Source organism: Melospiza georgiana, chromosome 17 (assembly GCF_028018845.1).
Source record: "Melospiza georgiana isolate bMelGeo1 chromosome 17, bMelGeo1.pri, whole genome shotgun sequence".
Classification (NCBI taxonomy): domain Eukaryota; kingdom Metazoa; phylum Chordata; class Aves; order Passeriformes; family Passerellidae; genus Melospiza; species Melospiza georgiana.
Genome location: NC_080446.1, coordinates 4,588,743 through 4,616,563, shown reverse-complemented (window position 1 = coordinate 4,616,563; position 27,821 = coordinate 4,588,743). Strand labels below are relative to the sequence as shown.

Below are 27,821 nucleotides of genomic sequence, written 5' to 3'. Positions count from 1 at the left end.
ATAATCTTTTACAGAAAATATGACCAGAGTATATAGAAGCAGCTCTTCTTTCAGTATGAGGAGAGGGCAAAGATCACTGTTCTAAATTAAGATTCCTGAATTCCTAAAGTTTAAGAACACAGTCCATAAAATGATACAGTTGAAAAAAAAAGGGGACACGTACACACAAAGACCTAAATGTTTATTTTATTTTATGTATCTAAGCCTAGGATTTCTCAGAACACTGCCTGAGATTCCTAAATGGGGAAACTCAGATGTGAGTCTCAAATGGTTGGTTCCTGGCCAGTTTATTTAGCTACTTAGCTGCTGCCAGCATTTAAATATAGTAAATTATTTATATTAATGAGAAAATAATTTCCATCATTAATTGCAGTTTTTTTCATGCTCATTACTGAGCTGTGCCTCCCTCTGAGGAGAAAAATCCACACCACAACAGGAGAAAAGTTTTAAGACATGACTGAAACTTGCCATCATATAAAAACATATAACATGGGACCACCTGATTTTATTTTAGAACTTTTGATTTGTGAAAATTGAGAAAGTGACTTCAGTACACTTCATAAAATAAGCCAACATCTCCTACAGATCCTGAATTTCAGTCATTTTTACTAGACAGCAATCTCTTCATTCCATAGTATGCCAAACAAGAGCCAGGCTTCCAGTTCAACTCCTACCATGATTACAATTTTCAAGCTGTGTTGTAAAACTTCAGAGACACCTCAAAGGTGAACAAACAAACAAAACAATCTTTCCAAAGCAGCAGTCCAGAACAAATCCCCATGCTGTGCCCTTCCATATAAACAACAACAACAACCCACAGGAAGCCCCAGTCACAGAGAGGCACTCAAATCAAACTGCTATTTTAACTTTGTTCTCCTTCCAGCACAGTTCACAGCACTTGTGGCTTCTACCACTTGACTGGGCTTTGTCCTTGTGACTGTTCTGTTTTCACATAAGTGTCATAGAGTTCTCTCAGATGCAACAGCAGCTCCTCCAAGTTCTCTCCTGTCAGAGCAGACACTGCAATGACCCTCTCAGCTACCTGCTCCCTGAGGAGCGCCAGATTGATCCTGGACTGAGCAAGGTCAACCTTATTCCCAACCACAACACAAGGCCTGTCAGACAAGCCTTTTTCATATGCTTCCAGTTCATATTTCAAGTCCTGCAGCTGGCTCCAGGGCTGGGGCACAGAGAGGTCCAGCACGTACAGCAGGAAGCGGCAGCGCTCGATGTGCTTCAGGAAGGCCGTGCCCAGCCCACGGTTCTGGTGAGCACCTCTGATCAGGCCAGGAATGTCAGCAACTGCAAGGGAAATTTCACAGTGAATCCAGCAGATGCAATAAAAAACCCTCAAAAATCCCCCCCAGTCTTTTACTAGCCAGTGACAGTACTTTTAGAGTTATGTTTCAGTGCCTCAGTATTAAAGCACAACTCATGCTAAGTTTGCTGCTGTTATCTTTTAAAACACTTAAATTTAGATTACTCCAGTGCACACAAAATACAGATTGACAGTTTGGCACTACAAGTGAACGTGAAATGGGCTTTCAGTACAGTTTTCTTTGAAATTCTTTAGAACTACCAAGAACACTGCAGAACTCCTGAATCTATTTCTGCAGCATTTTAAAGCATTTACAAAGGTGACACAAATTGCTATCAAGGTACACACAACAAACTTCAAACTCTTACCTGCCACTTGTTCATAGTCTTGATAGTGGACAATGCCAACGTGGGGGTTCAGGGTTGTGAATGGGTAGGCAGCTACAGCTGGCTTTGCCCGGGAGATGGCTCTCAAAAGTGAGGATTTGCCAGCATTGGGAAAGCCCACCTGGAATACAAACACACAAATGTCTCAATCTTTAACAAATCTGCAAAATTCTACTAGACCAGACAGTTATTCTGCAGTTGTTGGACTACATCAAGAACATTTTGCAGCAAAGCATAACTTTCACAGGTTTGCCAGCTGGTGTTAGAATATTTCCATACTCAAATACAAAAATAGCTTAAGCTCAAAGTCGAGGCTTTTTCATTTCAGAGGATGATAAACCTGTCACTAACAAAGTCAAATGTTTAAGATCTGCAAAAAGATAAATACAGGGATGAAACAGATGATTTGAACTTTATAATATAGGGGAAAAAAAACCAAACCAAGAAAATAAACCAATTTAAAAGAATTCTCTGTACTGTAGTGTTCATGTGCAGAACCAGCAGACAAAGCTGCTGTACATCATCAGTAGCCACTGATGAATCTTGTTTCTCTATGTATAGTAGGGATTTTAGCAGAAGTGGTACAACACCAAGTAGCATGAGAGTGACAGCTCTGTGAACCACTTTGGACACCCTTCTACCAAGTAACAGCAAGAAAGCATCGAGCTGTGTCTCCAAACAAGCAAGCCAGGGGCCAAGAAAATGTTCTCTCACATTATTTCTTCAGTCAGTCAAGTGGAAGCTGAACCAACAGAAACTCACCAGTCCTGCATGAGCTGTTGTCTTGAGCTCCAGATGAAGGACCCTCTCCTGACCGGGCTCTCCTGGAGTGAATAATTTCGGAGCGCGGTTTTCGTTGGACAGAAAGAAGCGATTCCCTCTCCCTCCAGCTCCTCCATGAGCTGCAATGTACTCCTCTCCATGCTGGGTGAGGTCAGCCACAACTGCACCATCCTCCTTCACCAAAGTACCAACAGGGACCTCAAAGGGAAGAGGTGCAAGCATCACAGCGAAGCTCAAAGCCTGCAGCAGATCTTCCACCAGCTGATTTCAGATTTGCTGAAAATCACTCCTACATATTCTCAAGGTGAGGAGCCCAGAAAGAGAATTGTCTTTCATGAAACTCACCTTCTGAACTCAAACAGCACCATCAGACATTCACCCTCCATCACACATGAGATTTGCACACAATAAGGTTCTCCAGACTGAAAATGAGTCGTGTACCAAGCTACCCCACGACACTTACTTTAACATACATGTGTGCACCGTTAGCTCCATAACAGTTTTTGCTTCCTCCTCTCTCTCCGTGAAAGCCCTGATAGAAGCGGAACACTGAAGCAAGGGATTTCATCTGCTGGTCAGCTGAAAAGCAAAATACATACATTTTGAACACACTGCTTTAGTAAAACAGGCACGGAAAAGACTATTCATGACTGTTCTTCCCCTTTTTGAATATTGCATGAGTGCACATCCTATTTACTATTTATTGTTCCTATGTTTTATTTACTGTCTCAACAATAAGATATCAGGGAAGACTAACATCAATCTAAGTTGTGACGAAGTTTAACTGTCTGTACTTAGCTGCTTAGGTTTATTAATGTGGTCATTCCAAACCAAAATTAATTTGCTAGATTAGATTTATAGCACAGTGGTGGCAGAAGCAGCTTTATTCATCTTAAGAGGAAAATTTAATCAGATCTTAACATAACACAGTCAGGCACCACTCACTGAAGTATCTGCAAAATACCTCAATTTTCAAAATTCTTTCTAAGGCTGTCAGTGTCATTTATGTCCTCCTTATCACAGCTCACGACAAAACTTCAGAAGCAAAGACATTTTATACAGAAATAACCATTTTAACCTTTTTGCCATTTACCATCCACGCAGGGCTGTTTTTGCTGGGGTGGGATGTTAAGCAAGAAGACAACAGCACAGAACTGAACAAATTCAGTGAGGTTTACCTTTAAAAATGACATGACCCCCATCACCTCCATTCCCACCATCAGGACCTCCAAACACCTTTCTGGGCTCACTGTGGAAGGACTGGCCCCCGTCTCCTCCTTGTCCTCCAACCACGCGCACTTTCCGCTGATCCACGAAATAACGTGTCTGCAACAAGGGTGGGGGTTGCTACCTTTAAATACAATTTATCAGACTCAGCTTCCAAGAAGTTTTAGTTATTAGCCAGACCTGCTATTTTTAGCCATGATGAATTTCATTCAACAGTAAAAAAAATAAAAATAAGAAAGCAGAACTCTGAACCAGAACTCTTGGCATTCACAGATCAACTAAATTCAGTCTACTGAGTGTAATAATAAAGAAAATCAGACCTCATCTTTCAAGTGTTTTTAAGAACTTTTCAAAAAGCAAATGCCTTAGGCTATGCTATGTTAATATAACTTCATCTATCTCCAGAAAAGAGGCTGAAATTCCCAGGGGAAAATATTAGGGAAGTACATTCATTGACAGGTGGAATTGTTTACACAGAGGGATGAAAAGAGAAAGCATGACTGTGATCATGGGAACTTTCTAATTCTCTCAGTTACTAAGGGACTCAATAATGAGAATGGGCTTTAAGGGTCACTTTAAATAAACGGACAAATAGTACGTGAGGGAGAAAAAGTCTTATTAATGTTATGATACCAAAGATAAACAACTGAAAAAAAAACCTCCTCTCACCTGAACTTTTGATAAGCAAATTTATACTACTACTAAAAAGCCTCTTTTAGAAAGTATTTGGCACCACCACACGGCGAGAGATTAAACTATAGCTTTTAATGGGGAGTGATTTATGGTTCATTAAAACATAAGATTTTTCAGAGATGTGTAAATATAAAAATAAGATGAAGAATAAGTTCTAGGACCCTGAAGTTTCTCTGATATAAAGTGATGCTTGTTTGGCAGCTGACTACACCGCAAGACTAAAAAACCAGTGAGAAACAAAACAATATTTTAGATTTAAAGCTAAAACACCCTTTTAGACCTTTAGCTTTAAAAACCTTTTTACCTTCTAGACTTATGGATACTTCCCGCCCAAGGAGGCCAAAGGGGAAGAGAACCGCTACTACGATCACTGTGAGCACCGAGAATATCGCGGGGCCGACTCATTTCCTCACTATTCTGTAAGTCAATTATATTTTAGCCAGTATTTCCTCACTCCAGCAGGGCCAGCGGCGGGAGGCACCCCGAACCCGCGGAGAGCCCAGCACTCACCAGCTGCCGCTCGGAAATGGCTCTCTTCTGCCTCAGCCGCCTGTCCTTGGCGCACCGGGGGCAGCCCGTGGAGAAAGCGGGCGGGCTGAGCAGCACCAGCAGCGGCTTCCAGGGGCTGCGGCCGCTGCCCCGGGCCCCGCAGCGCCTGAGGGAGGTGCCCAGCCCGGCCCCACACAGCACCGCCATGGAGGGACAGGCACAGCCCCGCCTCGGCCTCCCGGGCGCAGCCGCTGCGGCGAAGCCGCGCCCCCGGCAGCCCCGACCCGCCTCAGCCCCGCCCCAGCCCGGCCTCAGCCCCGCTCCGGCCCGTGAGGGCTGAGGGAAGCCGCGAGGCGCAGAATCCAGAATGGATTGGGTTGGAAGGGACTTTAAAGATCATCTCGTTCCCCCTTCCACTATCCCAGCTTGTACCAACCCCCTCCAGCCTGGCCTTGAGCGCTTCCAGGGCTGGAGCAGCCACAGCTTCTCTGGGCACCCTGTGTCAGGGCCTCCCGCCCCTCGCAGTACCGAGCATCCTCCTCATACCCCATCTAACCCTGCCCTCAAACCCCATCTAACCCTGCCCTCTGCCAGCTTGAAGCCATTTCCCCTTGTCTTGTCACTCCAGCCCGTTAGAAATAGTCTCTTTCCGTCTTTCTCACAGCTCCCTTCAGGCACGGGAAGGCTGCAATGAAGGCACCCCGAAGTTCCCCTAAGCAATCGCGATTCTCTCAGCCTTTCCTCGTGGCAGAGCTGCTCCATCTCTCTGATCAGTCTGGGTCCTCTCCAGCAGGTCCATGCCCTTATGCAGGAGCAGAATTCTCTCTCCTTGCTGCCCACGCCGGGATCAGCCCAGCACCCGGGGATTTCTGTGCTGGGGCATGGCCAGCTCTCCCCATCAGCATCTCCAAGGAAAGGGTAACCTGTGCTACCCATTCCATCTGCCACAAGGAAAGTACCACCAAATCCACTTTCAGATAATATTTAAACTAAACCATTTTCAAGCATTCTGTATTACAAAACAGAAAATGATACAATTCATGGAAGAAGTCAAAATGCTGGCATCACTTTGTTTCCACATTGATACATAAAAATGGATGACACATTAAATAAACGTTTTGTTATTAACAATTAGAAATATTAACACCAAAAATCATGTACAAATTAGGAAATAAATGTACAAACTATTTTCAAAGTGCTCTTTCAAATACATTATATACACAACATTCACGAAGTTCTTAATGTAAGACATTTCAGATTGATGTAATGTTGCTGTTTCAGTTTAAGTGTTGTTCATATTCTCTCAAAAGCATTTCAGCACTTTCAAAAACCACATAAAAGGCGTATTCCCAAATTGGCAAAGAGCAATATTGCATTCTTCTGGCTACCTGTAATAGTAATTATTATAAAGAAAACAATCTTACTTCCTTTCTGTTCCTTGCTATTTGAGAGTACTTATTTGTATGAAAACACCAGCAGGAAAGATGAGAGAAATGAGGACTGACTGAAAAAAAAAAGTCTTCTATTTTACCAGTAGTTGAAATTATTAACATAAGAAGGACAGTGCTTGGACAACATTTAACAGTAAACTTCCTAGTTGTCCAGTTAAAGATTTTCTTCTAAAGGAAAAAAAAGTAATGAATTGAGAGATGTGTTTTCCTTGTGGTCTTTGTTTTTCAAAATATAAAGTACTTGAAATCTCATAAATAACACCAGTCAGACAAAGAAAAGGAGAAAATCCTACACAGTGTATTTACTTTTGTAAATTTGCAGTTAATCTCATATCAAAAAATGTTTGTGGGCTACACAGCCACCCCAACTTTTTGCTTCAGAGAAATTTGGACACAGTATTTTGTTTAACACTTATATAAGCACTTTAAAAGTGCCCTTTTTTTCACCCCCCAAGACTTTATAAGAACATATAAAATTGAATAGAAGAGACTTACATTGTTCATACTGATTTTTACATACCACTAGTTTTTCTCTCTAAATTCTCCCTCTATAGGTATTCTCTCACTGGTTGACCCCATTAATAGCTCCTCTCTCTATATGCACAAGTGTCTCACAATTAAAGCTGAATTTAATTGCTTGTCTGCAATAATAATGCTTTTTTTTTTCTTTTACCTCTGAACTATTTTTCTGTCAAGCTACAATAGGAAAATAAAAGTGATGATGAGCTGTGAGAACAACAGACCACCAAATTTGACAATATTTATGGTTATAATGCTTGCTGGGGAATCTGAGCAAGGGCAGCACAAGAATCAGAATAAAGAAGGATGCCAGCCACCTGCTTGCAAAATTTGGCACAAAAATGTATGTGCAAGTTATAAAATTTGGAGTAGGATATTCAAGGTGGGACTTCTGCCAGGTGTTTTTCTCAGCTAAGCACGATATGAAGCAATATTGATGTCGAGCAGGCTGACAGTGCAGGTCTCAGAGTTCCCTTCTGGTTTTCTTTCCATGACAGAAATACCTTTGTTTTCATGGACATACAAAAGGTGCCTCTATTTATTAACATTTCTATGATCATAGGTTTGGATCCTCTTTCTGTACCAACACAACAGAAATGTGGACTTTTGCAGATTACTGAATTATAGGATTTGGGTAGGTATTATAGAAGTTGCAGTTATTTTTTGTCATACAGCATAGAACTGACTTTCATAAGGAACGTATCCATCCCCTTGTTCTGCAGAAGTAAACTGAAGAGCCATGGATTTTGGAGGCTGGCAGGTAATCTTCAATGCATCCAGTTTAAAAGAGATCAATAAATTACCACAGGGAACTTCCCTGGACTGAGATGTGACTGATGGGCTTTGCATTGGGCCAGACTGCAGAACAACCTGGCTGTTTTCCAGAACGGGGCACAACTGTGATCTAATGATCCTAAAGCTATTCAGAAACATCAAGAATGGGACAAGAGAGGGTAAAATGGAAAACTTCTGTGTTGTATCAACATACAGTACTATACACAGCACCACATATCAAACCATTAAAGCATTGTCTTGTTACCAGTAGTGCACTGCTTCATAACCAGCATGAAATGAACACTGTTCACATACAGACGCTGCTTTGTGCTAAGGGGTAACCAACATATTACAATTAGTCAAAACTGCCTGTACATCCAGTTCAAAAGATTGAGATACTATTGATAGGAATCTGACACAGCACTGTGTTCTTTTATTGCTGGTAATTTCCATATTGTCCCTGTAAAAATAAAAAAAAAGAAGAAATAGAAATGTTGAAGGATAATATATTGGAGGCTTACTGCAAGTTAGGCAATTTCTTTTGGTCTGTGAATTTTACAAGACCTACTGAAGTATCACCCATATACCTGCACCAAATTACCAGACAGATTTATAGACAGAGCTAACAGCCACATCTGCTCTTTCAGAGCAGAGATTTAGAGAATTTACCTGCTCATAGCCATAAGGCCTCTGTTGCTGAGCGGATGGGCCTGTTTGGGAAGCTCTGTAACTTCCATATTGCTGCCCCTGTCCCTGTTGGTAGCTGGAATACTGTGAAGAGGCTCCTTGTGCAGGACCTGAGAAGACAGTAAAATCCATTACAGGCAGTAAAATCTATTACAGCCTTGATTTGCTGGAGTTTTTAAGAGCTAACACAATCTAAAACATGATGCTAACAAAGTAATCTATGTGAGTAAGAACTGTGAGTAAATTCTGCCCAGATCTCCCCTCTAGGTTTACACTAGGAGGTGTTAATACTAATAATGATGTCGTTGCAGCAGTGTAAACTTCAGATTTTAAACTTTGCTCAAGAAATGTCATAATACTTCTAAGTGAAGCCTCTTTGAAATCTGTATTGGCACAGCTCAGTTATGATCTCTGTGCAAATTACCTGGCCTTTATTTTAGTAACAACTGCATGTTTAAATTCCTCTCTAATCTGGCAGTGCCACCATAAGCAGCAGAGGAGTGATCCTCTGGACTGCTGATGTTCTTTGCCATGTCAGTTCAGAAGGACTAGGTGTGTAGGAGGCCTGGGAACCCAGGCAGTGACCTCCTGATGATGTTTAACACAAAGTCAACATGAAGAAAATGTGTATTTTCTATCTTCTATCAAAAGAGAGAGGGATTCAGGATGGAGTGCAGTGCTACACTTATGTATGTTACTGCCCAGAATCCCTTGACTAGATCTTTGGCTAATTTTGGTACCTTGTTAATCCAAGGTTAATCAAGGAAATAGTTTACAGCCTATTTTAGCTTAGGAATGGAGGCATCAGAGTGAAACACTGCAAACACTTGACTGAAAGTTTTCTTACCATATCCTTGCTGTTGTCCTGGGTAGCTCTGTTGGTTTGGGTATTGCTGCTGGGAATATGTTTGCTGTTGTGCAGCTCCCTGTTGGTATCCTGCCTGCTGCTGGCTGTACTGAGAATTTCCTGGAGAGGGAAATATTGGAATTGTTTGGTCAGAGATGAGGCAGATATTTCACTGTACATGTGGATGATGAGGAAAACAAAGGTGTAAGGAGCCTCGGTCTAGAACTCATACACAAATACTTTTCTTAGAAACAGATGGCTGGATTTTGCCAAGAAAGATGTTTTTTTCTCCAGTGATTTTAAATTCTTTTGAATAGGTGAGTTACTTATTTATACACATCACTAAACAAAGAAACAAACAACCTGTTCCCCAAAGGAATTTTTTTATCCCAGAAGGGCTTCAGAAGAAAACGTCACAAGGATAAGTCTGCCAGGGTAAATAGCTGCTTTCTCAAGAAGCCCTCTCATTTTATTTTCTTCTAGATAATGATGTTTATTCATTTATCCCAGAAAGACCACTTATCTAGTTGTTACTGGTATTTTTTTTAAATACCTATGAAGGAAATTCCATTTGCTGTATCCTGAAACAACAAAATGAACAGAGGCTCTATAGGAGACATCGCTTCTCCTAAATGCACCTTGCTTCATCATAATTCAGTTAATAGTACCAGTTAATTTAGAGTTCAGATATCTCAATAATATATTGAATTTACTGTTAAGATTTTGCTGTGTTTTCCTACCTCCTTCATAGTAGTGTTGTGTAGAGTCATCAAAGGACCGGTCGTAGCTCTGTTCAGTGTAGGATGACTGCTGATAGGCATAATCACCATGTCCTGCAAGGAGTCACAAGGATTTGTCAAATACCTTCTTAATGGAACCATAGACACAGTGTTGAATGTATATTTAATATATTTAATGAAGCTGCTTATGCACCAAGATGAGGCTAAGAGCAAATACAGACTCCTTAGGGAGAATATCGAATACGAGGCAAGGAAAGTCACACCACCAGATAGAACTCTTGTGTTTACTAATCCAAACTGGGCTTTTATAAACTGGAGCAGTTTATATAGCAGGGTGCACTGATGTGCATGTTTTGTACCAGGCTCCCATCCCCTGGGATTCTTGTTTTCCAGCACTGAAACTGGAAATGAAGCACAATAGCTTTGCCATGCCCTTGGACGTGGCAGTCGTGGTGCTCTGCACTTGAGCTCTATCACAGTGAGCCCAGCACAGAGGAATTACCATCTGGATAGTATTGCTGATTCATAGGTTCTGATGAGCCTTGGCCATGGCTGTACTGCTCACTGTAATATTCCTCCTGACCCATGTACTGCTGCGAGGAACCTGCAAGGCACAAGACAAGGCAGACTGAGCCTGTGCACTCCTAAGGGATGAGTTTCTCTTATCTAATTTTTTTTTTTTAAGAAAACAAAGTTTATGTCTGGAAAAGTAAACAATTGAGAGCAGTTATAAAGATGTTTTTCTCACTAGAAAAAGGAAATAAATTTGTATTTTCAGACAAAGATGGTTGAAATTGAAATCTCACAACAGTCAGTAACACATCCTACAATGCCTCACTTCTGCAGCAACACCGAAACAAGGGCTGCATTTCATCTACTAATCTGAGTTATTAGAAAGAAAGCACAGGAATGGATTCCATGCTCAAGAGCACAGTCAGAATTAAATATATTTTCATTAATACATTAATTTGTTTCTTAGCAAAATTCAGTTTATTTTCGAATCAGTGTAGCAGCTTTATTACCTCTTAGAACTTTATCCAGAGACGTCTTAGAGCATGGTAGTTATCCTCTAGTGTTTTCCTTTCCTTGGCCTAATTTTTCATTCTAATTGCTGGCAAAATGTATCTTCTTTCCAGAAATGTGTTCCTTGCTAACTGTGCCATGTTAGGGCTGATCCAGCACCATGAGAAAGAATTGAATAGGTTCCCAGTGCCTTGAATGAGCTGTATATCAAATTGTTTATCTTTTCTTTAGAGATTTATGATCCCTTTTAGACAGAATTATTTTTCTAAACACCCAAAATAATTAAATAGATGAATCTTGAAAATAGATTCAAGTTCATCTCATTGTCATGATACTTGCACCATTCAGGATTTCCTGTGCTCCTGGCTGGGATTCTCTGCTTGTAAATGTGACAGACTGAGTGTCATCAGAGTAATGAGAGTTCTATCAATAATCTGATTGCAGTTTTACCTTGCTGTGAAGCTCTGTAAGGGCCCATGGGTCGCTGCCCCATCATGCTGTTGCCTTGGTTGCTCTGGCTCATCATGGCAATGGAGGATTGTCCCTGGTAGTGCTGGCTCCCTCCTTGTGCTGAGTTGTAATGTGACGTTGCTGCTTGCTGGTGCATCATGGAGACTACAATGGACATGGAAAAGATTGTTTTCCAAAGATGAACATGGGGCAGTTCTCTCCTAGTCTCTTTAGAAGCAAGCTAAAACCTTCAGCTAACATGCATCCTGATAATTCTGTGAATTTTCCACAGGGGGAGATGTTTTCCTACTGGATTTATTCTACTCTTCTGCACTGGAATCCAGAAGGGCTCTTATTACATGGTCAGTTCTTGCCATTTGCTTCAGCAGATGTTTAAAAATACATCCAGCCCTTGATTATTATTAGCTTACTTAAAAGAATGTAAACCTTATTGCAGTAGGGTTAAAGGAAGAAACAAGAAATGATGTTTGTTCCTGTCTACCTCCTGACTATTTCATTGCTGCATTTCTTTTCCTATGTATTATTTCTTCTGCTTCCTTCTTCTCATACACCTGATGATTATAGAGTTTAGGTAAACTGGTATACTAGGATTTATTTGATTCCTAAATGTCATGCTGCTGTAAAGAATTCTAAAGCATCAGACATCCCATTCAATATGATTCAACTAGAAAACTTTTTTTTTGAGTTGTCTGCTAGTCTCTTAATGCCCTGCAAACAATGTGAAGTACCAATAAAATAACAAAATGAACTAGTAATGTACAAACAATGAATGTGTTACACCCTGGCAGGTTCTTTGTGCTTGGGCAAAGGTGCTGCTCAGATCCCTCCCATGGCTGTGGGATTTGCTGCCAGGGCTGTCAGTCAATGCTGCTGCACCTCTACCTGACCCTCTTTTCCCCAGCTCAGCCCTAACCGTGGGGAGTCAGCCAAAGTTAAAGCAAGTGTTAAACTGCTCTGAATTACACTGGCACACCTGACACCTGGAAATTCAGAGATGTCTGAAAGCTCTCTGTCCCTCAGGTACGTTTGCAGCTGTCTACAGGACATATTTACAGAACAGAGTGATGTGTGGCAAACCCTCTGAGGCCAGAGGGAAGCCAGGGGGGCCCAGGAGCAGGCAGAGGGGTTACCTGGGTTGGACTGCATGTTGATGTTTGTCCGGGAGACGTAATTGCCGATGGAGCCCTGGCCCTGCATGGGCACGTTCTGAGAGGCAGGCACTGTGTGGCTGTAGCCAGGGCCAGTCCCGTGGCTGCTCACTGTCATGCTCAGAGAGGTCGTGGGCATGGTGTTCTGGCCTGACTGCTGCATAGACACGTGGTTAGGACCTACAGACATTAGAGAGAGCAACAGGAAAATCTCAGCTGTTATTGGCAAAGCACAGTGAGCATGAGGCCCTTCTGAAATACCTTATAATAAGGCAAAACAAAAAACCAAAATCTTCATTATTAGCACTCCCTGTTATAACAGACAAATTAAAAGTGCCTGCTGCACAGTTAAAGCAAACCTCTTCTTCCTGGCAGCCAAATCCAGGCTGTACAGGCTTGCAGATGGGAAGAACAAAACCAGCAGCAATGCCCTACAACCACTTCCCTGCAGGCAGCAGAATTAAAAAATGCCAGTAATTTCAGGTTCTTCAGAAAATACACGGACTCTGGGAACATCCCAGCCTTTGGAAATCTGCCCTTTCCTTCCTCTTGTCCTCCAGCTGATTCCTTTTCCCCCTTCACACAGGCAGTGACAATGGGAAGGCACAGCAGTGCCTGAGAGACACTTTGCACATTGCTGCATCCACTTTTCCTATATAGTGGATATAACTATATATAACTAGTACTATATAACTGGTATATATAACTATCTATAACTATATAGTTCCTCTATAACCAGCTCACCTTCTTAGCTGGGGCTTCTGAAGTACCAATGCAGCCTCTGCTCAGAGAACAAGCCTATCTCCCCCTTTCCTGAAGTTTGACTAAAAATACCTCAGGAGGTACCTCAGGAAGAGGAAGAGAAATTTTCCAATTCACCATTACAATCCCAGTTGTTCCTCCCTTTCCAACATCAGGATGTAATCATCAGACTGCTCCAGATACATCCCGGATTTGTATCATCCTGCTTTTCTGGCAATGTGCTTATTTTTCAGAATTCTGTTGCAGTTGGGTAGCTAATATTGGGGAAAATGGGGTTCTTATTTGTTGTTTATTGGTGGAAATAGTTTTATGAATGAGTTTTACAAAGTTGTTTTCACTGTAGATTGTTACTATCCAAGCTGTGATGGTGCATATTGTTGTCTATCTAAATTCAGCCCTATTGTTGTCAGTCTCAATTAATTTAGGTAGAATGCAGAATCCTTAGAAGAGGCAGAATTGTGTTGCAATGTCTAAATAATGATATTTTAATTCAGGGTTATTGAGTGTATCTGCAGTCTCTGAAAATCATCTAACTCATTTAGTACAAACCTCATTAATTAACCTTAATGGTTTTCATAGACATCAAAATTAGAACATTTGCTGTAAATTATGATGTTTTCCTCTGATGAAGAGATGCAAGCAGCACTTTCAACAAGAGATAAAGAGAGACACTTCTGAAATCAGTGGAGCTGGGTCAAAATGCTGCTAGAGAAAATTATCTCTGTGTTTTTCTCTGGTTTGTTTAAGTTGTAAAGCTGATCCTGGTGCAACACAAGGCCACACAGTGTGTGAATGGAGATAGGGTTGCCTTGAGTGAGAGGTGGAGTGAAGCAAGTGTTGGTAAACCTTCCCTTATTTGCATGGGAAAAATTAGAGATTCTTGGCCCTCTTTAAAATAAGAAAAATAAAGGGTTGGCTAATTTGTGATTGTAAGGGAAAATATGTGGATGAGTCCAGTTCTCATGGCTTCCAGTCTGGTTCCTTCAATCAGCAGCAATTACTCCAGAGATCTGGAGGAGGCTGGGGAGCAAATCAGAAAACCAACAACAGTAGCACTGAAAATTTCTATTCTTAACAACACAAAACAATGTTTTGACTGAGTTAATATATTACTCATACTCAGTATTAAATCTTTCAAAACAAAGGCCCTGAAAAATGTAGTAAGTTCACTTTACAGGTCCCTTATCCAATCGTGTAAAAGGTACAATAGGCTTGACCACAAAGGGATTTTCAAAAACTCAGAAGTAATTTCATGGCTTGTGTCTGCTCTTGAGTCCCCCTGCCAAGGTCTGTGATTTTACAATCAGATATTTCTATTTATAGAAACTGGTTTTGCTCTCTGTTACTCTGGGAGACACCCACAGAAACAACTGACTGAATAACTATGACCTACAACACAAACAGATTATTCATAATATAAAATGCACATATTAAAAATTGTTTTTTAATTAGCTTAGTCGCATGAACAAAACCAAACAGATCATATTATCTTATTAATATGAAATGTCGGTGCAAATTCTTTGCCTGTGTAGTACAACCTTCTGTAGAGGACAAAGACTGGTGCAACACCAAATGATTTGTAAGGAGAAATGGATCCTGGAAGGTCTTTGCAGTCTGGGGGCTTGGTTGTGTGGTTAGTCATGCAAGCAATTCCATTTTACCCTGGCCAACCCTGCCACTTCCATGACAGAAATACTGCAACACATCATTTTTTCTCACTAAAAACTTGGATGCATCTTCACGCACTCTGCAGAAACCAACCTCACCCCTGCCCGTGGCCATTTTGCGGTGATTCCAGCACGAGCCTGGAACCCCCACACGCCTGAAAGGTGAGGTAGGAGAGGTCTCTCCCCGCTCCCCGAGTATATTCCGCATTAATGATTTTGTTGCCGGGCAACAGCGAAGCAGCACAAAGGGGAGCGGGGCTCACCATTGCTGATCTGGCTCTGCATGAGGGAGGAGGGAGGCAGGCCGCTGCCGATGGCGTCGCTGAGGTTGCTCTGCGAGTGGAGGGATTGGTTGGACGCGCTCTGACTCATCCCTCCCGGGCCCAGGTTGATGTTCTGCGTTGGTGGCTGCGAAACAAACAGGGAGGAAAAAAGCAAATTTTTTTTTTTTTTTTTTGGTTAGGTTTTGAATTAGAAAAATAGCAGCCCCCTTAAATTAGCCCGGCTATGACTAAAAACTGCCTGGGTTAAATGTTTGCTTCGATTTTTTGGGTAAATCTTTCTCGGTTTGACTCCTCTGTGTGAATGGCATTGAGCGTGACAGAGCAGCCGACAGGCAGCAGCACAGTGAAGGGCCTGAAATTACTGTGTTTGTCACAGAGCGTGGCTCCCGTGCTCGTTCCCCTGCACTCGCATGGGTTTCCAAACACAACCACTGCGGGGAATGCATCAGCAAAGACAACACAGGAGCGTGGTGACAGATTGACCTTTGCCAAGCTATGCTGCAGCTTGTGTTGTGTGTGGTACTTCCCAAACCGATCCACTGAGCAAGAATAACAACATGTGTAAAGACAAACCGATGCCCGAGTGTTGAATTAGATTTTTGATGCAAATCAGCAGCATTTTTTCCCTCAAGTAAAGACTAGAATAGGAACAGGTAAGAATATTGAATCTGGAACAAATGGAGCTGTTCAGATCTGCACAACTGCATCATAACCCTTGAGTTATGGGACAGAGATTAACACAAATGTCTCATAAAACATAATTTAAATGCAGTAGAAGTAACTTTTGATTGGTGGTCTACTTGGCCACTTCAAAACTTTCAGCTGGAAAAATACTAAAAAAACAGTTCATTTACAGTGATCAGTGACAGAATCAAAGAACATTTCCCTCTGGCATAGCTGATGTATCTGAGGGAAATAACTATGATATTAGTTATACGAATAACTAATTATTAGTTACAGTAATTGTACTGGTACTTACAGCAGGAAGCAAGGACTGCATATTCTGGTTAGAGTCTGCTATTGTTGCCAAGTAAACCAGGTTTCTGTGCAAGATTTGTTGGTATCTACAGAACAAGGAGTAAAGCTCATTTGGAAAGGGTTAACAATACACAAAATTCCAGGTATTTATCTCTTTTTTTCTCTATTTACAAATGGTTAAATTACCTTAACCCATTTTTAATCTGTCCTAATAAACAGCAGTAGCAATGACCTGTGTCTGTGCTGTCATGTTTCCCATCAAGGATCACTGTGCTCAACACCTCTTTTATAAAAGGATAAACTTCAAAAGGATAAACTTGGGGGAAGAGAGACACAAAATGCACCCTCCTTTGAAAGCACTTTGAACTGTGCAGCTGGGACTCCATCTTTGAGCGCTGATACCCAGTCAGCTGCTCCAACAATCAGACACTTCTCCCTTCTCTGTCTAACAAGGGCTCTGATAGAAATGAAATTCCACAACTCCAAAGCCTAAAACCTGTTTTCCCTGCCAGCAAGCTGAGAAGAACATGATTTTTCTCAAGAGTGCTCTAACTGGAGTGTTTACTCAAGCAAGCACCAGCAGAACCATTTCTGCTTCTTCACAGTTCTCCGTGAACTGGAAAAGCTCCTAGAAAGGAACAGGAGTGTTTCCAAGAGCAAACCAGCAGCTGTGCCACTGAGCAAAGGCAAGAGTCAGCCTTCAGGAAACATTTCTAACAAACTCCCCACTCTGTAATACTCACTGAGTACATTCTGCAGTTTTCCCCTTGCTCTGATAATCCATAATACATTGTATTAGGTGGTGATTTTCATCTAGCATCTGCATAAAAGAAAGAGGACCAGAACATGTTACTATGAGAATGGTATAAAAGTCCTGTAATTTGTGATTCTCCACCCTCCTTGGATGTTTTGTGCAGTTTTGTTGCTTTGGCTGTTGTAAATTACCTCCACATTACTTTACTGAGCCACATGGTTGATTCACTTATAAACAGTTATCTTTAAAGTGGTTACTTGAAATCCCCATACAAGAATTCATGCACTTAGCTCATTCCTTAAATGGCAGATAAATTCTGATATTGAAGAAGGAAAACACTTTCACTGTGAGTTATCTCTGCCTCATCCCAAAGCATCACCCAGCCCTTTCCAAAAGTCAGGTATCACTAACATGCCTACTTTTAAGCAGGAAACAAACTTTCAAGCAATTAAACCTACTCCTTTTCCTTGAGCATGCTGACAGCTGAACCTGATGAAGTATAAAATTTGCATCACTGCAGCTACTGAAACCATGCTTAAGAGAATTATATCCCAATATGTCCTGACTTTTATTTAATGAGCTCATAATATGATTAAAAGCTTAAAATACCCTTTGATTTGTTCTGAAATTTCAGATACATTAGTTTGTCCCTTTCCTCCAGATTTCTTGTGAATGCAGCACACTTTCTCCAGGTGAATGAATAAAAAATAATACCAGAATGTAGAAATTTAGATTTGCCTCTGGCATAACGGAGCTTGTAGGTACCACTGCTATCAAGTGCTTGCAAGATTGAGCTTTTGAACCACTGTGTCATCAGGGCAGGAGAGCTCTTGAGGAAAGAACCATTTCTGGCTCAGAACTGAATTTCACTGCCCTGGAAATGCTCTTTGATGAACTATTTTAGAGGAGCTACCAGCACTACTCTATTGCTCTGACTTCCTCTGTGTGAAATCTATTTTAGGAGTATTTGATGCTAGGATAGGAACAGCTTTGAAAGGCTATTAAAATTGAGTTAATAAATAAAAATAAGCTGCTTATGTAATATGGATGCAAATAAGAAAAATATTTTTCGTTGAAATTTGTACATGTTCTCAAAAGCTCACTTTAATGAGGACTTTTGGAGTTTAGCTTTTCTCCTGCTCTCTCTGCTCCATTTCCATTCTTGACTATAAATCCCATCCAGTTCCTGTGCCTGCAAGTCTCTTCCTCAGCATTGCTGTTTGTCAGAGAGAAGATCACTGCCAACAGCCCAACACTGATGGACAGTCCCAAAGACACCTGCCAGCAGATGCACCTGAGATGGGAAATGGTTCCACTCACTATTTTTAAAGAAAGAACATTTTGAAGCTTCCATGAAGTTTATGAATATGCAAAAAGGAAAGGGTTTGAAAATCGAACAGAAGACACTTTATTTGCCCTTTGTCTGTGGGTGTGGGTTTAATTACAAACAACTCAATTATGAAATCATTCCAACTGATTTGGAGGTTGGAGGAAAACTTACTCACCGGGTCCGAAATATTTCCGTATTTCCAACAATTGGTTCACAACACCACGTGCTGTGAGAGCTCCACAAGATGGGATGTTTCCAAAGAGCCTCCTGAGATGCAAGTCATCTCTCTGGGCTCTCTGGGGGCAGTGTGTCCTGCCCTCAGCTCTGCTCTGCTGCCACCGAGGGGGTTTTTGTGCCCTGGAAGTCCCAAAGGGGCAGCAGAGCACGGCTTGGCTGCCCAGCCCTGGTGACAGGGTAACTGCTGTGCTGGCAGCGGCACTCCTGCCCCGGTCACTGTGAAGGGACAGAGCTCACACCTGGCTGCCACCACACCTGAGCGGCCAAAATGGGCAAAATGCACCTGACAAACAGCAGCGACAGCAAAAACATCACATTCTGTATTGGCATTTCCAGCCTTGCTGCTCCTGACCGTCACCTTCCTCAGGAGAAGGGTACCAGGGTCTGCTTGTGCTGCCAGTCCTGGGAAACAGCAAACAATAACTTCTCTGAGCTGGCCTCCACATGAGACCCATGTGGGCATCTCCTCTCCAGAGGAAATCTTTCAAAACCTTTGTTTGTCATTAAACATCAATAAACACATAATAATAATAATAATAATAATAGTTTATGAAAAAGACCAGTGGCTGGTGCTCCCTCTATCTTCTGAGAGATTAAAATTCTGCATCCAGATACAAAAGAAAACCCTTGCAAATTCAGTATTTTATTTCAATTCATTTTTTTAGGTTGGATTCTTTGGGGGCCAGAAGCTGACATACATCATAAATTAATCGCATATTTGCAGATTTTATTGCCGTTTCCCAATGTACGCTTGGCAGCGTTTCCCCTTGGCGAGCAGGAGGGATAACGTGCCATCCCGATTTTATTCCCTACGTCCTTCTCTCGCTCTCTTTGCAGCGATCTGAACACCTTTGCTTTGTTCCACCTCCTCCTCCTCCTCCTCCTTCCCCCACCTCTCTCTCTCCAGCTGTCCATCTCTGCAGCCCTCGCAAATTCACGAGTTTTCCTGATCGCCCTAGAAATCAGCCTCCAGCTGCAGGAGCATGGGCAGAATAAATGTCTAAAATTGTCTGTATAAAAGCATGCTCTTTTACCTTCTGGATAGTTTGCTGGGTGACCTCCCCTTTGCCTCTTGGGCGAGCAGAAGCAAAGGCAACCGACATGGTGGGGGATTTTTATGTGTCTATAATATATCGGTTCCAGGCTCTAATAATATTGTTATTATCTGGCTGCTATTGCCGTGCGAGGATTCTCCGCAGTGCACGGCCAGGGGGGCGCCCGCAGATGGTACGATCTGCGCCCCGCGAACACCCGCGGGCGCCGCGCCCCGCGCCGCCGGGCACCGCCCCCGCCGCGCCCCCCCGGGCCCCCGCGGCGGCGGGACGGGGGCGGCGGCGCCGGTTCGGGGAGGGAACGGGATCGGAGGCGCCGCCGCCTCCCCGCCGCCCGCACATGGTGCGGTCCCGGCCGCCCGGCTCCCGCCGCCTCGGCCGCGCCGCCCGCTGCGCCAACTGCGTACGCTAACTGCGTACGCCAACTGCGTACGCCAAGTGCGTACGCCAAGTGCGTACGCCAAGTGCGTACGCCAAGTGCGTACGCCAAGTGCGCCAGCGCGGGGAGCGGCGCGGGGCCGCTACGCCAAGTGCGCTGCGGGCGGACAGCGGGGGACAGGGAGCGGCGACACGGGGACAGGGATGGAGCGACTCTGCTGCGAGGGAAGGCTGGGGAATCGCGGCTGTTCCGCCTGCCGTCGGGGTGACCCCGTGGTGGCTGTCCAGTACCTCAAAGGGACTCACAGCAAGGATGGAGCAAAGCTGTTAACAAGAGAGTGGAGTGTCCGGACAAGGGGAATGGGTTCACATTGGAAAAGAGAAGGTTTAGGTTAGATATTAGGAGAATCTTCCTTGCGAGGGCGGTGAGGCTCTGGCACTGAGCGCCCAGAGAAGCTGCGTTTGCCTTATGCCTAGAAATGTCCAATGGACGGGGCTGGGAGCAACCCGGGATAATGGAAGGTGTCCCTGCCCATGGCACGGGGTGATTTTTGGGGTCACTTCCACCCAAACCCCCTGGATTCCCTGCGCGGTGCGTGCGCCAGTTGCGGGGCGTGCCAGGCGCTGCGCAGCGTGCGCACAGTGCGTACGCCAAGTGCGCAGCGCAGAGCGCAGCGGCCCCGCCCCCGGCCCGCCCGGATGACGGTGCGGGTTCTGCCGGAGCCATGAGCTACGACCGCGCCATCACCGTCTTCTCCCCGGACGGGCACCTCTTCCAGGTGGAGTACGCGCAGGAGGCGGTCAAGAAGGGCTCCACCGCGGTGAGTCGGCGGCCGCGGGGCTGGCGGGGCAGTGGCGGCGGGGCTGGGCCCGTGGCGGGGCTGGGCCGCGCTGCGCGCCCGGCCTGGCGGGCCCGGAGGCCGCGGGAGCCGCTGCGGGACATTCCCGGGGGGATCCACGGTCCGTGGGGCTGCCCCGAGCCCCGAGCTGCCTGCGGTTCTCCGGCGGTGTGGCAGGCCCGGAGGGATCCTCTCTCAAACCCAGATTGTGGTATTCTGTGTTCGGGCACGAGGCAGAGTCCCGGGCATTGGGAACGCGTCGGTGAAAGCCCTTTGAGTGCATTGCTTCTCCCGGCTTCCAGCTGTCCCAGGCTTTTCCTCAATGAAAGTTTTATTTCTTTTAGGGGAGGAGAAGAAAACTGTTAAATTGCAAATACCGTTGTATTAGTGATTGTAATAAGTTCTAGCAATAAGTTTTACTTTGAAAAAGTCATAACTGTATTAATAGTTGTAGTATGTTTTAATTGGCATTACCAAAAAGAGAATTGACCATCTTTGGGATGGGAATGAATGTAACAAGATTTAGTGCCAAATAGATTCCTCGTTTTTTTCAAAAATGAAAAATACTGTGAAAGTTGAGACAACATGCAATATAAGCACCCATCTTGTCTTTTGTTGAGTTTAATGTTTTTGGAAACATTTGGAACATGCTGATTCCCGTGCCCCTGTAAGAAACAGTGGGGATGAAAGGGAAGGGTCAAGGGTTTGGTTTTTTTTTTCCTCCTTGATGTTGGAAAAGCTGTATTCGAGGTATGAATTAGGAATTAAAGCAGTTACAGACAGAACATTTTGGCAGCTGTGGGTGTTACTTGGCCTGATCTTGAGCAGTGCCACTGGACTAGTGGGGTGTTTGTGGCTGTGGAAACACTGATGGTGCTGTTGGAGTAAGGACAGCTGTAAGAGGAGCTGAGTCTGTCTCTTGGGAGCCACAGGGATTTGGGTTGTTGTAAACTGATGATGAAACTGCACCCTGAAATGCATTGCAATTTTTGTTACATCAGTCCTGCCTCCGGGTTGAGTGGGAAATAAAATCCTGACTTCAAGCTGAGGTAATGGTTGCAGTGTGAGGGTTTGTGCTTGGTTACTGCTCACTTGAGCAAAGTCTGCAGCTGTCAGGATTTTTGGACCTGGGTTAACTTTTTTACTTCTTCTTTTCATGCCTGGAAGGTTGGAGTAAGAGGGAAGGACATTGTTGTCCTTGGTGTGGAGAAGAAGTCAGTGGCCAAGCTGCAGGATGAGAGAACTGTCAGGAAGATCTGTGCCCTGGATGACAATGTCTGCATGGCTTTTGCAGGTACATGGTCCCTTCTGGGGTTTTGGCAGCTTTTGGTGTGTTTGTGGAATCTGAGAACACAAAATACAGGGTGTGACTGGCTGAGAACTGTGGGAGGCACAGTATTTCCACAGTAGCTTATTATTATTATTTTAATATGGAGAATTAGAGTGTCAGTGTCAATAATATTTTTAAGGGGAGATCTGATTTAACTGACTAAAACAACAGGGTTTAGGTTGAGTGTGCAGGAATGAGAGGCTCAGTTCTTTCTCCTGCCTTGCTCCCTTAGCCGGGGTCTGGGATATGTGCAGGGGTGCTCACAAACTTGAGGAAATTTCTCTAATAAAAATGAGGCTGCAAGTGAAAAATGGCAGCATTAGCTAAAAGTAAAATAAAAATTAAATTTCTTTAAATCTTTTTTTTTAAAGAGTCACACTTTGTCAGCTAACATCATGCTGCTGTAGCCTCATTAACTAGATGAGGTTTGCTGGGCAGATGAAACTGGACTGCATGAGGAATGATGTGTGTGAGAATAAGCACAGCAGATTAGCTGGGACATGGAATGCTGTCAGTAATAGTCCCATTACCTGGTTCAGAATTATGTGTCACCTAACTCACAAACATGGAAGCTGTAAACTGAATCCTTCAGTTAGTTTTGTGCATTAACCACCTTCTGCTGCCTTACAAACGCTCTTGCCCAGCAAACCTCAGAGTCTGAGCTCTGCTTTGATTTTCCCTTGCTGTTGACACTGACCCTGTGGCCTTTTAGGGCCAGATTGGTGTTCTGAGGTGTTTTCATGACTCTGAGGCCACTCTGTCATTTCAGGGCTGACAGCTGATGCCAGGATAGTCATAAACAGAGCTCGGGTGGAGTGCCAGAGCCACAGGCTGACTGTGGAGGACCCTGTCACCGTGGAGTACATCACACGCTACATTGCCAGCCTCAAACAGGTACCTGGGGCTGCCCACAGCTGCTGGGGACGTGTCCTCACCTGGCAGAGGTGTTTTATGTGCTCCTGTGTTAGCCTGTGCTATGCATGGTGTACAATTAGGTGTGTGACAGGTGGGACTAGAGTGTCACATGTGTAACATGAACCACCTGGAATATCTGACACTTCTTCAAACTGTGCAAATGTCTGTGCTCTGGCCTCACTCCACTTACCTGCTAAAAAACACACTGTAGGTTTTTATTGGGAATGGAAAAGAACAACTGAGTGCTGTTTGAGTTTCCCCCCCCCCCAAGATAAAGCAATTAGTTCTTGTAAGGCCTGCACATTTCCATGTGCCATGTCATGAGGAGCACCCTGCTTAACTCACTCCCACAACACTGGGCCTTGCTCACCGTCTGTTCTTATGGCTCCTGCAAAGCCATTGCAGGGATGGGTAAGAGGGGAGCAAAGTGGTGCAGTATTTAATATGTTTTGTGTTTGATAGTCATGAATTTAGAATGAATTGCAGCATCAAAATATGCCCAGCTGTGTTCTGTGAGAAAATTACTCATTTGCCAGTGTATTATTCAGTGATTTTCAGCCACCAGTGAGAATTAGAGAAAATTTAATTTACTTATGCACAGATGTGTTGGAGCAGTGGTGATGGTAATAATGTGATTGTTGTAATAATCACTGGTCTGTCAGAGCAAGGCACCACTTCCAGAGTTTCACTTTGTTCCTGTATCCAATCTCACATTTGTGTCTGTCTCTCTGGCACATTGACCATTTCTCTCACCCTGCTGCAAACACACCCGGCCCAGCTCCTGCTGTGGTGCTGTGGGTGTCAGCCCTTCTGGCCCTGGTGTGTGACATGGCAGTGACTTTGCTGGCAGTGTCCCAGGAGGGCTGTGACATGGCTCCAGTGGAACCTGCTCACAGCAGGGGCTGCCATGATTTCTTTCCTGTGGAATCAGTGCCAGTCATTGGTGAAAACTCTTCAGGTGTCCTCCTGGGATTTTTTTGGCACACTGGGGCTTGCAGAGTTGGCTCTGGCTGCCTCAGTAGGTGGGGAGCTGCTTCTGGAAGCTGTAACCAGGTGTAGGAACAGGCTTGGACAGGAACCACCTCTCACCTGCCTGCCTCAGGGGCTCCATGGGATACAGAATCCTGACTAAAGGAGAGAGCCAGCTAAAAGCAACTCTGGTGGCTGTAATTGCTCCAGAGTGTGCTTTGCAGCCTGGAAGCGTGTTCAGAAGTGCCTGAGACGTGTCCTTTGTGCTCAGAGGTACACACAGAGCAACGGCCGCAGGCCCTTCGGCATCTCCGCCCTCATCGTGGGCTTCGACTTCGATGGCACCCCCCGGCTGTACCAGACCGACCCCTCGGGCACCTACCATGCCTGGAAGGTGAGTGAGTGGGGGCAGACCCTGCTGGAAATGGAACATTTGTCAGTTCATGGCTCCTTTGCAGTGGGACTGGGGTAGAGGAGCTCTCTGGCCAGATGGTGCTGTCTCACAGCTGCAGAAATCCTTAATGATCAAATGCAGAGAGTGCCCATCTGCAGTTCAGCTTTCCTTGGGAAGCCTTGTCCTGCTTTCAAAGAAAACCCAAAACCAACCCACCTGTGCCAGATAACTGCCCTTGTGTGTGACAGATTATGCAATTGTACAATTTTGTGTTTCTTTCTTACTCTGCAAATGAAATCTTTTCTAAACTCCCATTCATTTTCTTTTTCCCCTGAATGTTTCCAGGCTAATGCCATTGGCAGAGGAGCCAAATCTGTGCGTGAGTTCCTGGAGAAGAACTACACTGATGAGGCCATTGAAACGGATGATCTGACTATTAAACTTGTCATCAAGGCTCTTCTTGAGGTGAGGCTGCCTCACATCTCTTCTGTGGCTTTTCACTGTCCAGATTCACTCCTTAGATGTGAATATGGGAAAATATTTGTGGATGTCCCAAGGAAATACTGCAAAGGATCTGTGAGAGCTGTTTACTGTAGGCTGTGGCTGTTGGATTGAATTCAAGGTTCAGAATATTTGGGGTAACAGTTTCCATAGTTTACACAGAACTTACCAGCAGCTCTGGGGAGGAATACAGACTTCAGTTCTGGATGTTAACACAGATGCACCAGAGATGTGCTAAAGCACGTGCTGAATGTTTTATTTTTTAATTGAAATTTAAGATACAGAAAATAGCACAGGTCAGGTGGTGGGGTTGGGGTGTTCTCCATCTGCCCAGGGCACTGGCACCACTGTGAAGACCCTTCTGAGAGTTAGTGCTGCTGGTGCTGAGAGCTTAAGAGCTAAGGAGTGAAATACACCCCATCCATATCTATTCTCCTTCTAAAGAGACCTGAGGGGGGTTTGTTGGAGTGAATTCCTGGCCAGGCTCCTAAAGCTTCCCTGTGCCTCACACAGGTGGTGCAGTCTGGTGGGAAGAACATCGAGCTGGCAGTCATGAGACGGGAGCAGCCACTGAAGGTGAGGCTGTTGTTTGCTTCTCTCCCCTTGAGCCTGTCTCTGATACTGTCCTTGTTGATCTGCCTGCACTTAATCTCACATTTTGCACTGACAAATACTTCAGTTTATTCTTAGTGGCCAAGGAATGTTGTTGTGTCTGCAGCAGGTACCTGCTTTCAGATAAACAGCAGTTCTTCCCATGGCAGAACTAGGATCACTTCATGAGTGTCTCTTAAGTTTATTGGAATCCTGAGGGTCACCCATGTTTCTGTTTTAGATCCTAAACCCTGAAGAAATTGAGAAGTATGTGGCTGAAATTGAAAAGGAAAAGGAAGAAAATGAAAAGAAAAAACAGAAGAAAACATCATGATGAATGAAATGCACCTGCTTAGCTGCTTCTTTTTAATTCGAGTGATGGGTTATTCTGTATAGACATGTAGGCATTCCAGTTACTCATACTGTGCTCTCTTGAGATCTACAATAAACCTATTGATTTTTTTTTAAAGCTGTTATTTAAAAAAAAAAACCTGTCTGTTCCTTGGATTTTAATTACCCAGGATGATCTGGTTGGCTACAGAACAGCAGCAGTGACCCATTAAAGGACAGAGACTTTGCTTGCATTTTTTTCCCTGGACACTTCACTTTGTTTAATGCTTCTTGTCTGCACTCTCTCAGCTCTCAGCATATCCCTTTTTTTTTTACTTTAAGCAGCTGTCTTGGGTGTTGTATTATGGTCTCAACATAACTAATATGGAGTTGGGGTTTTTATTTCCTAATGGGCACCTTTAAAGGAGAAAAGGCTGGGTCTGCCTTGCAGCAGCCTGTGAGTGTTTTACTGCTAAAGGACAGGACAGAGGGGGGTGTGTTTTGGGGGTCAGCATGAGAATGTGCTGCTGCAGGCACATGCTCAGGGCAGAGGTGCATGGCCTGGTGCTTCCAAGTCTGGTTCAGAGTAAAACATTGCTGGTGTGGTTCCCAGAGGGGATTTATGCACCAGGAGCTAAACCAGAACTATAGCAACTGCTAGATACAACAGAGTTGTAGCTCCCTTCACTTTCTCCTCTGGTAATTTGCCCTCACATGCTTCCTCTCTACCTCTTACCCCAGGAATTGGTTTGAGATGTTTCCTCATTTCAGAGGAGCTCACACTCCCAAGTCTCAGTACTTGAAGCAATAGGAAGAGGTGCTCTTTTATTGTAAAAGTCTCCCCTTTTTGTACCCACCAAGTGTGTAGAACCAAACTGCCCTGGGAAGTTTGGTTCAAGACTCTTCAGTCTTGCACACCCAGAGGGTGTGACAGGGTCAGAGCAGGACTGGGCTGGCAGCAAGGGCTGAATGTGGCCCAGGAGCCTGCAAGGGGCAGCTCTGTACTCAAGGCCCTGCTCAGGACACTGAGGGACTCCAGGGGTGCTCCAGGCAGCAGATCTCAGTGCTGGGCTCTCACACACCCCAGAGCTGTGTACAGGGAAATGCTGCCCAGCAGAGTGTGGGCAGAGGATCCCACAGGAGTCAAGGCCAAGGAAGCAGCAGTGCTGCTGCTGCTCAGGGACACAGCAGACCACAAGGGCCAGAGGAAGCATCCTGCAACACCAGGTTAATTTATCAGCCCTTGGGCTGAAACATTGAGGTGAAAAAAGCTGCACTTGGCTCCCTGCTCAAATTCCCATACACTGGGAATTTTCCATGGGGAAGCTGGCAGGGCTGCAGCTGAGCCCCCAGTGCTCCTGAGGAAGAAGGGCTCACAGGTAACAAGCCCTGGGGCTCAGTCACAGCCTCCAGCCCTCTCTGCTCCTGGACAGCACCTGGCTTGACATGAACTTCAGCAGTATCCAGGATGAGCTTATGCCTGGGATCTGAAGCTTTGCTGTGGAAACAAGGGAATTGATCCCACTCAACTGAAAAGGCACAGCTACATGTGAATAATGGTGATTACACAGGAGCAGTGAGATTTCTCCCATCCTCTGCCAGGGCAGTGCAATTCCATCTCCACACTTAAGAGCCACAGTGGCTGCTTTGCCAGCAGCAGAATCAGAGGCAGAGCAGCTCTGAGTGAGGCATTTCAGCACAGCCCAGCTCAGAGGTGTGAGCCAGGGCCTGCAGCAGCAGCACTGGCTCCTGGGGAACCCCAGGGCCTCCCTCTGCAAGGCTGGAGCAACACCACCCTCATTAGGCTGAGTCCCAGCAGGGAACCAGGGCAGCAGTACAATGTGCAGTGCCTGGATTTGGGTGTTTCAGCCTTTTTCCAGCACTGTAACACTGCCAGGTTTGCCAGAGCTCTGCAGCCAGGCTTTCTGCAGCTTGGATGGGAGCCCTGCAAGGA

General features: G+C 44.5%; 3 protein-coding genes across 3 annotated transcripts; 1 reads left to right on the top strand and 2 right to left on the bottom strand.

The window, feature by feature from the left end:
• Positions 1–164: 164 nt before the first annotated feature.
• MTG2 (mitochondrial ribosome associated GTPase 2) lies at positions 165–5,120 on the bottom strand. The gene is made up of 6 exons (XM_058036263.1): positions 4,918–5,120; positions 3,666–3,813; positions 2,951–3,066; positions 2,467–2,685; positions 1,687–1,825; positions 165–1,302 (listed from the first exon to the last, which is right to left on the bottom strand). The coding sequence occupies exons 1-6, from the start codon at positions 5,101–5,103 to the stop codon at positions 908–910; spliced, it is 1,203 nt and encodes a 400-aa protein (XP_057892246.1). The 5' UTR covers positions 5,104–5,120; the 3' UTR covers positions 165–907.
• A 754-nt stretch (positions 5,121–5,874) lies between these two features.
• SS18L1 (SS18L1 subunit of BAF chromatin remodeling complex) lies at positions 5,875–19,792 on the bottom strand. Its single transcript, XM_058036118.1, has 11 exons — positions 19,603–19,792; positions 16,991–17,067; positions 16,249–16,333; positions 15,249–15,393; positions 12,539–12,736; positions 11,388–11,552; positions 10,417–10,518; positions 9,915–10,007; positions 9,175–9,294; positions 8,310–8,437; positions 5,875–8,100 (listed from the first exon to the last, which is right to left on the bottom strand). The coding sequence occupies exons 1-11, from the start codon at positions 19,669–19,671 to the stop codon at positions 8,074–8,076; spliced, it is 1,209 nt and encodes a 402-aa protein (XP_057892101.1). The 5' UTR covers positions 19,672–19,792; the 3' UTR covers positions 5,875–8,073.
• Positions 19,793–20,666: 874 nt separating this feature from the next.
• Positions 20,667–26,121, top strand: PSMA7 (proteasome 20S subunit alpha 7). Its single transcript, XM_058036383.1, has 7 exons — positions 20,667–20,819; positions 22,005–22,131; positions 22,937–23,061; positions 24,323–24,445; positions 24,791–24,910; positions 25,460–25,522; positions 25,779–26,121. The coding sequence occupies exons 1-7, from the start codon at positions 20,724–20,726 to the stop codon at positions 25,869–25,871; spliced, it is 747 nt and encodes a 248-aa protein (XP_057892366.1). The 5' UTR covers positions 20,667–20,723; the 3' UTR covers positions 25,872–26,121.
• The last annotated feature ends 1,700 nt before the right edge of the window (positions 26,122–27,821 follow it).